The sequence below is a fragment of the Grus americana genome, chromosome 2 (assembly GCF_028858705.1).
Source record: "Grus americana isolate bGruAme1 chromosome 2, bGruAme1.mat, whole genome shotgun sequence".
Taxonomy (NCBI): domain Eukaryota; kingdom Metazoa; phylum Chordata; class Aves; order Gruiformes; family Gruidae; genus Grus; species Grus americana.
Genome location: NC_072853.1, coordinates 148,640,871 through 148,653,931, shown reverse-complemented (window position 1 = coordinate 148,653,931; position 13,061 = coordinate 148,640,871). Strand labels below are relative to the sequence as shown.

General features: G+C 40.5%; 1 protein-coding gene across 6 annotated transcripts in view; it reads right to left on the bottom strand.

The window, feature by feature from the left end:
• Window positions 1-13,061, bottom strand: part of MLLT10 (MLLT10 histone lysine methyltransferase DOT1L cofactor) — a 155,939-nt gene that overhangs the window by 119,746 nt on the left and 23,132 nt on the right. For all 6 annotated transcript variants that reach the window (XM_054818470.1, XM_054818474.1, XM_054818471.1 and 3 more), the window contains exon 3: window positions 12,479-12,558. In XM_054818470.1, the coding sequence (XP_054674445.1) occupies window positions 12,479-12,558 (80 nt within the window). The remainder of the gene's footprint in view (window positions 1-12,478; window positions 12,559-13,061) is intronic.

Genomic DNA, 13,061 nt, shown 5'->3' with positions numbered 1-13,061 from the left:
GTCAGTTGCCAAGCAGAAATCATTTTATTGCTTTTCTTCTGAATTTGCTTCCAAATACGTCTATTTTACAGCATGCCATGCTACTGGGTATTTCTGTATATATCAAAATGCACTAACTCAACACACTCCCCCAAAGCACATGGACAGATTTACAAAGATAAGCAAAGCAGCTGATCAGAAGGTTAGTTTCTAACCAATGGCTTTCCAGCTGGCAGCCCCTGATGCTCTTGGCAACCTTTTCTCCCGTTCATCAGTAGTGGTGGAAGTCTGCAGCACAGCTCACTGCATCCAGGTATTCATCTCCCAAGTTCTGTGGTACAGCTGAACCCATCTTCACCAATATTCTACCCTATTTTACCTCTCCCTTGGGTGTTAGCAGAAGGAAACATACAAAAGCCACCTCTGTTACTGTTAATCATATCTAAGATGATCTTTCCCGATACTTTGATTGGCTTTGAATACACTAGTTTTATATACTACTACTTCAGATAATACAAAGTATCTTAATCATTATATGTAGCTATTGAGGTTAATGTAAAACAATTTAACACTGCCAGGCACATACCCTGTCAAAAATGTTAAAAATTCTGGGAAAAAAAAAAGGTATCTAGAAAACAGCTCCGGATACAAAGTTGATAACACATCATGTCTAGAGTTTCAGTTATACCAATGCTGTATGTACAACATCCTACTTACATGTACCTAGTTGAAGTTCTTTATTCACTTTTTTGATGAAAAATTACCTTCTAAGCTCAAAACGTTTTTGCTACTTATTTTCCTTCTCCCTCAAAGGGTGTGAAATTAGTATTCCCATCTTCTCCAGAGGGGTCTCAGATTTTCTCATCTTCCTTTTATACTTTTCTTTCTACATCCCTCTTTCACCTAGTGTTTTGGCCCATTTCTTTGATAGAGGAAAAAAAAAGTGTAAAAAAATAACACACATACATTAGAATGAAAACAAGAAAAAATATGTTTTCCTTCTAACAAGCCTGGAAAAATCTGGGGTCATTTTAGTGATTAGTTTGTGTTAGATTCAGGCAAATATGGTACTGAACAACCAATGTAAACATAGCTCCCTCTATAAAGAGATACCATTGTCTAAAGACACTTACATAAAAGTGTAATAATTACACTACAGACAACTAGACGATACTTAACAGAAAGAGTCACTTGAATTCAGCTAATCAGAGGGTTTCTACAGAAGAACAAATGCCTACAAAGAAACAGTTTTTGCAACCATCAGACAAACAGAAGAGGAAAAACCCACAGGTATTTGCAGAGTGGTACAAACCAGTATACTGGAAATTTGTAACTTGGCATAAATTCTATCAATAGATGAGAATTCAGAGGCAGTTAGTACAAACACAGACCCAGCAACAGGATGCGTACCAGACTGACCATGTCTAAATCTGCTGGCAGTACCCTACCCCAGCCCTCAGAACCCGGTGACATATCATTTTTCCATTCATGCCTTCAAACTATCTTCTATGAAGTAAACCTGATATTGCGAACATACACAGACTAACCAGAGAAGATCATCCTCACAGTCCGTGAGGCCTCCAGAAAGTCCAGTAAAATTCACAAGCATTCCCAGATGCTGCTGAAATTACTGAACCTCTACTTACACCAAACTTTGGCTATCCATATCAAAACCTTTTATTATGAAATTTTACTAATCTTTTCTCTGATGCTTTTTCCTTAAAACCAATTAGGTACTTTGAAAATTTCCATTAATTTCTGATTTTTTACACCTGTGCTTTATAATATTTGCCAGTCAAAACTTCATTTTTCACTTGTTCAGTACAGCAAAAAGGATGAATTGCATCACCCCTTTTCCAAAAGCTTCTATAGGAATACATGGCCCAACTAACGAAGAAACTGCTATCTACAAAAGCAAATCCACATTTTGTTATTTATCAGTTTGTAAACTGCAGCTGGACAGCAATATACCTTATCAATAGCCTCAACCTGGAATATTTTAAGACTTTACTTATAAACCTACAAAATACCCACCTTCAATATTTTGATCTAAATGGCTCTATAAATGATAGCTTGCAACCATGCAAATATTTGAAGCAGAAGTCAGCATATAGCCGACTACACATTTTTTCAACCAATGTATCTGAAGAGAAGCAAACTAAAGTTCCAATGTTTCCAACCTATGATTCATACCAGACTCCAGTATATATAAGCCACAATGAAGAACCAACAGGAATCAAAAGATCTTCTGCCACATTCAGGAATCCCCAACTGGCTGACACCACTAATAGAGCAAACGAACGCATACTGTCAGTACTTCTCTTCAAAAGTGCTATGTTCTGCAACTTGACAACTTAAGAAATTAAGTCATCTCCATCTTCAAATAATCACTTCTTGATGCTGACAAATTTGCCAAAGCTCTGCCCCAACTCTATTCAGTCATCTGTCCCAGGAGAAGAGGAGAACTTTTTTTAAAGCAGATAGTTGACAGGTAAAAGAAAAACAGACTGACTACCTGAAGCATTTTGGGTTTTATACCTGGATAAATTAAAGAGACTCGACCTAGTTCCCTTTATCAAGGCATCAAATAAAAATATATGCAGATTCAGTTAGCTCTGTCAAAAACATCTACTACAGATAATAAATTTACAGACTATGACAAGAAGATTAGAGGCACTCAACATGCAAATCAGCATTCTTCCAAGACCATCCAGTCAGTACGTACTACAGGTGACATTTAGTCATACTTTTACTCAATACATGTAAGGTAACTGGAAGAGAGATAACGTAGAGTACAACGTAACATAGCGATGACAGCATACATCAAGGCTCTACAAGGGAGGTGTGGACAGGCTGGATCGATGGGCCAAGGCCAACTGTATGAGGTTCAACAAGGCTGAGTGCCGGGTCCTGCACTTGGGACACAACAACTCCACGCAACACTACAGGCTTGGGGAAGAGTGGCTGGAAAGCTGCCTGGCAGAAAAGGACCTGGGAATGCTGGTTAACAGCCAGGTGAACGTGAGCCAGCCGTGTGCCCAGGTGGCCAAGAAGACAAACAGCATCCAGGCTTGTATCAAGAACAATGTGGCCAGCAGGACTAAGGAAAGGATTGTCACCCTGTACCAGGCACTGGTGAGGCTGCACCTCAAGTACTGTGTTCAGTTTTGGGCTCCTCACTACAAGAAAGACATTGAGGTGCTGGAGCATGTCCAAAAGACAATGAAGCTGGTGAAGCACAAGTCTTATGAGGAACAGCTGAGGGAACTGGGATTGTTTAGTCTGGAGAAAAGGAGGCTGAGGGGAGACCTTATTGCTCTCTGCAACTACCTTACAGGAGGGCATAGCAAGGTGGGCGTCGGTCTCTTCTCCCAAGTCACAAGCTACAGGACAAGACGAAATGGCCTCAAGTTGCACCAGGGAAGGTTTAGATTGTATATCAGTAAAAAATTTCTTCACCTAAAGGGTTGTCAAGCATTGGAACAGGCTGCCCAGGGAAGTGGTTGAGTCACCAACCCTGGAGGTATTTAGAAGACACGCAGATGTGGTGATGAGGGACATGGTTTAGTGGTGGACTTGGCAGTGCTAGGTTAGCGGTTGGACTTGATGATCTTAAAGGTCTTTTCCAACCTAAATGATACTATGATCAGGATACTCCAACTTCAGAAGTCCAAAGCCATGTATCTCCCACGACATATTTAAGACTAGTAAGTCCTGCTAGATGTTGCAGGAATCAAATTATAAACATACATAAAATTTGGGATTCACATATTGATCTTTAATGGAAAGCATCAGAAGCCTATGAGAAATACCTGGCATATTTGCCTGGATTTCCAAATCCAACACCCAAGCTTTTTCCAACACCCAAGTTTTTGTTGTCAGGCTGAAAGTATGCTACTGACCCAATTCAATCTAACTGAAGAAAATACAGTATGCAACGGTTCACTTCAGTGTCCTCCTGCAACATACCATAGCCATACCTTAAAAATTCTTAGGTATAAAATGCTAGCATGCGTTTTAAGTAAGGCTCCTTGCAGTTGAGGAGCTCCTTGCTTACTTTATAGACTACTATAGCCAGTGATTTAACAGTATAGCAACGACACAAACAGTCACAAAACATTTCTGCGTAAGAATTAAGCAATTCCTGTAATGGAAAATGTTTTGCTCTAGTCTCACTTCTGTTAGTAAATTTGCCACAGAATCTTTACAGCATTTACTAAAGTACCTGCTATATTTATACCTATGTTAAGAAAAGTCTGATTAAGTAGTATTTGAGTGATGGAACACTGTGTTTTAAAGTGCGAATACTCTAAGTATCCATATTTAGCATAATGTAATTATAAGGAGGTGACTGGTGATGGCCAACATGGTTCCACTACATGCAAATCGTGCCTGATAAATTTGGTGGCCTTCTACAACAGCGTTACAGCATTGGTGGATAAGGGAAGAGCAACTGTCGTCATCTACCCAGACTTGTGCAAAGCATTTGACACTGTCCTGCACGACACCATTGTCTCTAAATTGGAAGACACAGATTTGACAGATGGATCACTTGGTGGATAAGGAATTGGATGGATGGTCGCACTCAAAGAGTTGCAGTCAACGGCTCAACATCCAAGTTGAGACCAGCAACAAGTGGCATTCCTCAGGGGTTGGTACTGGGACCAAAGCTGTTTAACATCTTAGTTGGCAACATGAGCAGCGGGACTGAGTGCACCCTCAGCAAGTTTGCTGACAACACCAAGCTGTGTGGTGCGGTTCACGTGCTGAGGGAAGGGATGTTATCCAGAGGGACCTTAGCAGGCTTGAGAGGTGGGCCCGTGTGAACCTCATGAAGTTCAACAAGGCCAAGTGCAAGGTCCTGCACGTGGGTCAGTGCAATCCCAAGCACAAATACAGGCTGGACAGAGAATGGATTGAGAGCAGCCCTGAGGAGGAGGACTTGGGGGTGTTGCTGGACGAGAAGCTCAACATGAGCCAGCAATGTGCACTTGCAGCCCAGAAAGCCAACCACGTCCTAGGCTGCATCAAAAGAACCGTGACCAGCAGGTCGAGGGAGGAGATTCTCTCCCTCTACTCTGCTCTCATAAGACCCCACCTGGAGTACTGCGTCCAGCTCTGGGGTCCCCAGTACAAGAAAGATATGGACCTGTTGGAGCAAGTCCAGAGGAGGGCCACAAAGGTGATCAGAGGGCTGGAGCACCTCTCCTATGAAGACAGGCTGAGAGAGTTGGGCTTGTTCAGCTTGGAGAAGAAAAGGCTCTGGGGAGACCTTATAGCAGCCTTCCAGTACCTAAAGGGGCCTACAAGAAAGCTGGAGAGGGATCGTTTACAACTACAGGAGCAACAAAACACTGAGTTAAGAGTCAGTGTTTTCTACAGACTAAGATTTTATTTTACATCTTAGGGCAGAAGGGACTGTTTACCAGGGTGTGGAGTGACAGGATAAGGGGTAACGGATTTAAACTGAAGGAGAGTAGATTTAGATTAGGTATTAGGAAGAAATTCTTCACAATGAGGATGACGAGGCCCTGGAACAGGTTGCCTTTGGGCAAACTGGTCTAGCAGAGGGTGTCCCTGTCCATGGTAGGGGGGTTAGAACTAGATGATCTCGAAGGTCCCATCTAGCTAAAACCATTCCATAATTATAAGTTACCACACAAATAAGGTGTAAATTTAGGTAAAGTGCAGCTAATCAAAACTGAAAAAAAAATCAGCAGACCTTTTCTGCTGTAATGAAGTACTTCCAATAAGTTTATGAACTCAGCTGTGTATTTAGAAACAAAGTAGCAAGTACACATACAAGCAGGAAAAAATGCTGCACACAAAAAAGCATGAAGGCAGCACAATCAGAAATAGCATTAACATCCCCACTTCCACATGCACAGCACACAATACAGCACGTAAGGTTCAATTCATCAGCTGGTGTGGAAAATACACAGAAAATATACTGTACTTCTGCAGCACCTTCTGTCATTTGTACTCCTAACCTTGATGACCAGACACTATGCAATCCTAAGCAATTGTCATCTTTTGAGTCACAGTGCAATAAGGTTATGGGTTTCTAATCACTACATATACAAAAAAAATCTGAACAGGAAAAAATATTATCTCCTACTCATGAAATGCAAAGCAAACAACACTCACCCATCTATGTAATGGACAAGAAACACACATCAATCATTTCAGAATAAAAGAAGTTTCTCCTTCACCACAATTAGAACAACATAAATTCCCCACAATAATTCCGTTCTTCTCTCTCTAGCTCTGTTCAGTCCATGTTTTGCCCGTTACCTCTCCCAATTACCATCTTTATCTTGAATTCCTCATGCCTCACATTAGGTATCAAAAAGGACTGTGGTGGGTTGACCCTGGCTGGAGGCCAGGTGCCCACCAAAGCCACTCCATCACTCAGCTGGACAGGTGAGAGAAAATATAATGAAAGGCTCATGGGTTGAGATAAGGACAGCGAGAAATCACTCAACAATTACTGTCATGGGCAAAACAGACTCAACTTAGAAAAATTAATCTAATTCATTACCGAACAAATCAGAACAGGATAACAAGAAACTAAAAACTAAATCTTAAAACACCTTCCCATCACCCCTCCCTTCCTCCTGGGCTCAACTTCACCCCCGATTTTCTCTACCTCCTCCCCCGCAGTGGCACAGAGGAATGCGGGTTGCAGTCAGTTCATCACACATTGTCTCTGCCACTCCTTCCTCCTCAAGGGGAGGACTCCTCACACTCTGCCCCTGATCCAGCATAGGGTCCCTCCCATGGGAGACAGTCCTCCATCACCTTCTCCAACGTGAGTCCTTCCCACAGACTATAGTTCTTCACCAACTGCTCCAGTGTGGGTCCCTTCCATGGGGTGCAGTCCTTCAGGACCAGACTGCTCCAGCGTGGGTCCCCCATGGAGTCAGAAGTCCTGCCAGCAAACCTGCTCCAGCGTGGGCTTCTCTCTACATGGGGCCACAGGTCCTGCCAGGAACTTGCTCCAGTGTGGGCTTCCCACGGGGTCACAGCCTCCTTTGGGCATCCACCTGCTCCAGCGTGGAGTCCTCCACGGGCTGCAGGTGGAATCTCTGCTCCCCATCATCCTTCCTCCATGGGCTGCAGGGGGACAGCCTGCCTCACCATGGTCTTCTCCACAGGCTGCAGGGAAATCTCTGCTCCGGTGCCTGGAGCACCTCCTCTCCTCCAACTTCACTGATCTGGGTGTCTGCAGAGTTGTTCCTCTCACATCTTCTCACTCCTCTCTCTGGCTGCAATTGCTGTGGCACAGTAGGTTTTTTTCCCCCCTTCTTAACTATGACATCTTAGAGGCGCTACCACCGTCACTGATGGGCTTGGCCTTGGCCAACAGCGGGTCCGTCTTGGAGCCAGCTGGCATTTGCTCTGTTGGACACAGGGGAATCTGCCATCTTCTCACAGAACCCACCCCTGTAGCCCTCCTGCTACCAAAACCTTGCCATTTAAGCCCAATACAACATGCTGAGCCTAAGTATCTTCAGGCAGACTTTTTATTCCAGTTATCCAGCTATAAGTAAACATTCACTGCCTTCTAGACTGCTTAGCCATTCATAAAAGACAAGACGGGGTTGTTTGGTGTTTTTTTTCCTGGGGGGGAGGAGGTGGGGGGGCAGGAAGGTATCATTAATAAGTAGCAGTTTCTCATATTTATATAGGAAAAAAATCTACTAGCAATTTGTATTTTACAGTCACTTTTCCTTCTCTTATTTAGAAGTTACTATTCTACTGTTGTGTAGAAGCCACACAAATATCAAAAGCACTGAAGTTATTTTTTCTGTTTATGCTCAAAACTAAAGCAATTTTTCTACTACTTGTTATAGTATTCTTAAAAGTAGTTGTAGTAATAGTCTTATATAAAATGTCCTTTAAGGAAAATTATGGAAACACATTAAAAAAGAACATTTCAAAATTTCTTTAAGAATTATTTCAAGAGATACCTTCAAAAAGAATGCATACTATATTAATCCTGACTGATTTGGTGGTATTTCAAATTGAAGAAAAAAGAAAACAGCAAGTTTTCTTCTCCTAAAATTAAGTTTCCTTCACCTCTATTGTGACTGTATTTATCGATGCGCATTCTAGTTTACAGATACAGGTGTAATAACCACACCAAAACAGATTCTAAGCCCAGGCACAGAGATCCCGTTCCCCTGGAGGCAGCCTGTTGAGCCAGAGCTGTCAGAGCTCTGATCACAAACCTATCTGCATATCGAAAGCCTACACTCCTATTTCTTCCTCCTTTGCCTCCTCCTGTTCAGGCAAAAGCCAAGTAATACTACGCCTACGGTTATTTTACACTACATAAACACTAGGGGTGGGGCATTAAACTATGGATGCATCATACAACTCTTACAAGCAGCTCTACAGTGACAAACTTGTAGATCCGTACGATGAAAGATTTTTTTAAAAAGGGAACTTGGAGACAGAACTACAACTGTTGTTATATTAAAGATAAAAAAAAAAAGAATTCTCAAGCATTCAGACTGTGGCTCATCTGTGCAGCAGATGCAGGAACAGCTCAGGTCTGGCAGGATTACTAGCAGGAAACTATCACTATGAGAGCACACTGTACCTGAACCAGCTTTGGAGGTAAACAGTATAGCTGCATTTCTACAGCTCTGAATCCTTAAGTATTAAGTACTGTATGATCTAAACTGACTCTGCAACGACAGTCTGTCTGTCTCCACACCAAGTTCCAAGAAACACATGCGCAAGTGCAGAGACTCCAGTCATGCTAGATTCAGCTGAGACCTAATGAATACTATCGCAAATCTTATGTGGCTAGCTCCACAGGGAGTCACAGCCCCCTCAACACACTCCCCAGGACTAAAATCCAGGTGGCTTATTAGACCAGCTGTAGGGTCCCGCAAATGTGCTGACTCAGTTCTGGGCTAGTACTGCCTTCAACTTCATAAGCCACCCCATAAAAAAAAAAAAGGGCAGTTGTTCAGGAAGACAAACATCACAAATAACGAATGCCCCTCCTTCCTCTCAGCTTTTATTGCTGAGCAGACATCACATGGTATGGAATATTCCTTTGGTCAGCTTGGGTCAGCTGTCCTGGCTGTGTCCCCTCCCAAGATCTTGCCCATCCCCAACCTACTGGTGAGAGGGGATGTTGGAGAGGCGGACTTGGTGCTGTGCCAGCACTGTTCAGGAGTAGCCAAAACCCCGTGTGTTACCAACACCTTGCTCGCTACCAATGCACAGCACAGTGCTGTGAGGGCTGCTATGGGGAAATTTAATTCCATCTCAGCCAGACTCAATACAATACTATAATTAAATCATTCTTAAAATAAGATCATCAAGAAAGATGTTTGGCACATAATAGGATGATGGGGAAAAAAAGTCTTTTTGAACAACAGTTGTGCTACAATTCCTAAACTTAGCTTCTCTAGTCTGTCTTTGGATATCAGTACTATCAACCCCTGGACAACATATATGCACTATCCAATTTCCCAAGCCAGGACCCAAAGTCCCTTACATACTCCATATATATATATGGAATCCAATATTACTTTTTCCTACAACATGTATCTGCCCTGCTTTTTGATTCAGAAGGTACATGTGAAGACATCAAAAGGGCCCACTATGCAGAGTAATAACAGCTGGTGCTGACACAGACAAAGCTGGGAGCATTTGCCACCCATCTTGAAGAGATTCACATTCCAAGCTCACCATAGATCAGCTAAGATAAATTAGCTGATTTAGGGAAAACTAAGACTTTTCAAGCACAAAAAACTTACACAGTAATTGTAAAAAGTGCATAGTGGGATTACAACCTTCTATTTATTATGTACTACATATGCATGATTATAAGGTAAGTCAAATAATTACCGAACACCTCAATATATCCATTATCCAAATACTTCAGATTTACAAAAATCGCAGTCTCTCTCACACACAGAAATATGACCACACTAGAGCCAAGGCTCAGTATGACTTGTCAGGTATGGAACTGTGCTTTCCAACTAGTAGCTGACCATTCAAAACCCAGGACACTGGCTACCACCTCACTATCAAAAACACAGAAGTCAACCAGCCAGAAGGCTTGTGTGGCTGAAGGAAAAAAAAAAAAAAAAAAAAAAAATCAGCCACCACTTTCACTGACAAGCGGTATGCACTAGTTTAGCAGCAGCACACGAAAGTAAGGGAACACAGTAGACATCAGTGTGTAACAGCTGGAAGTATATGGGAAACCAATTGCTCTAACCTGCTGTTAAGCAAAGTTCTCTGGTGACCCACCTACTTGAGTTACATGCTCCGGAGTTAGTCTGTGTCTTTCAGTTGTTAAAGCAAGACTAACTTTAATGCAAGCAATTAACTCTGGTCTCTTATCAGAATAGCTTTATTTGCTCAGTAAAGAACCTCCAACACCCCAAAAACACACAACACAGCATCAGCAGGGAAAAACATGCTTTGAGGGCAAGACTCAGGGTTTTTTTAAAAATTAAAAATAAGTAATCAGAAGCATGTTCAATGTAATATGGTTAACGTAATTTCAGTTTTGTTTCTAGACAAAAAGGCCAATAGAAAAACTAAGCTTCAGTCTCCTACAGTGATGATAAGGAGGTTTGCTTTTCCAAGTAAGTGTGTTACAACTTGAGTCTGATAAACTGGTTACAATAAAGTTCCAGTTTTCACACTGAAGTCAGAACTTCAGTTTAGTTTTTGAATGTTAAGGGCTTCTCCAAGAAACCTGAGACAGTCACCATGTTTCTAACTCACTAACATACAGGTAGTTGTTAAAACTTCAACTGTTACCAATCTGTTCTACCTCATAGGCAATTAGTTTCACTTCAGAACCATTTAAACCTATGCTGTATTACAAATGGGAAATATTTTTTTTTGAAACAAGATCAGTAATCAACTTGTTGAACTGTACCATAAACAGACCCCATTAGATGGAAACAAGAACAGAATACACCGGGCACAGAATTTAGTTAAGTTCATCACTATTCCTTCTTAACTTCAAACAGCAAAGAAAAGCTGTATAATGTCTATCAAAGCTATTCTCTTTGGTAAACTCAAGAAATTATTGGAACACAGTGAGACATTGTTTATTTTAGAACTCAGTACAGTTCTCCTTCATTCCTTGTGTCAGGATTATATATCCTAAATCCTGATGAGAATTCCCTATCAAGCACCAGAATAATCCTCCTTCTAGCCACCATGTCTTTTCCCCCTCCATATTTTTGCTGTCAATCTGCATATATCAAACTCAGCAACATTAAAAAATACTGCTTTTAAAACTTTACATTGCTGATGGTCTTCCCAAGAAAAGAAAGAAACAGCCTTTCTTTAGAAAGGGAGGCAGTTTTGATTTTCTGTTGACAAATATTTGGAGAGCACATAGAAATCAATACATTCATGCTCCCACCAACAGGTCTTCTTTGGAAGGAGTAACAACATCTAGGTTACTAGGGCATCATGGAAACATAGGCAGCAAGTTGAGAAAAAGAAGGGGAACAAGATTCTTCAGTCCTGTGCCAAAAATTCACACAACATTAAGTCATCCTACCATTTCTATAGTACTTTATATTAGAAAAGGAAACAGGTACAGCAAACAGCTCATGTAAACACTCTGCCAGTCACTGAAAATTTGGTCTCAGGCTCTTAATTTGTCTTTAAATATGAAAGAAATAGTTTACACACTTCCCTAAGAAGCTGCACCACCCTCTCTCCCAATTTTTATATGAAAAATGTTTTCAGAGGCAAAGGACCAGCTTAGTCTTTCTAAATATTCTCACTTTATCTTTTGCTGGAAGACAAACTAAAAAGTGTCGAGAAGTGTGATTGTCTTTTTCTAGAAATGCCTGATATCACGCAGCTTGATCTAATAACATAAAAGTCTAACAAAACAAAAAAAACTCATATAATCAAGAAAAAAAGTGTTGGGTTTTTTTGTTGTTGTTCAGAAGGATTATCCAAATCTTCAATATTTACCATAAAAAATTAAACAAAGAAAGAAAATGTTTCTTCAATTAGGAGTATCACATTCCAAGTAAGCATTAGATTCCAAAATTAAGAACACTACTCATTGGTTAATTGTTCCTAGACTGAAGCTTTCAACTGGCAATCTAAGTTGCTGTAAAAGAAAATTGGACACTGATTCTATTTCCTCCCCATACATAACTATGTAAGTATTAAACTGACAAAATTACACAAAACTCACACCACAGATAAGAAGAAAATAATCTTTGAAATGGTCAGGGAAAAAAAAGAAAAACCACTTAAAAACCCCACACACACTCCCCACAGAAATTGTCAAAATACTTAGAGACAGATACATATTTCCACTAAAAAAAAAAAAAAAAGAAAAAGAAAATAAGTCTTTCTGAATAGTATCTAGACGGAATTATGACAGAAAGCTAAGCTATTTTCTATTATTGCTGGGATACCTGGGTAAATATTATCCACACAAGCATTATAACTAGTATTACTTAATAAACAAAGCACATACCACTCTGGCTGCTCTTTCCTGAGATTCACACTTCCTGCAAAACCAAGGTCCAGTGGGTACTTGAACAATTCCATAGCAAGCTGTTTTGAACAAGACAAAACATTTCAGCAAACATAAGCAGCACTACAGTACTACTAATACTAATGTTATAAAAAAAGCTTGGTATCGGTTGATCTTGCATCATTTTACTAAGTCAAATTGACATCTATACATTGCACATGAAATCCTACCACAATGGTACTAGAAATGAAGTGCAATAACCTTCCACTTAAAAAATTATGCAAAAGTCATTAAATAAATTTGATAAAAAATTTTTAAAAAATACTGATTAGCTTGAAAAGCAATATAACCATTCTACAGTAGCAATGTTTCATACATGACCTGTTTTGGTATTTATTTACCAGAAAAAAAAACACTTCACAATAACAAACCCCCATCATTTATAGTAAAGTCTCTTTTAAAAGAAAACTAAAAGCAACTAAGAAATCCAAGTTTGTCATAAGACATTCATACACTTAGTTACAATCAAGTTCTCTTGCTCTTTATGAGTAAAATAATTGGTCTTAAGTAGGAAATCCATAAT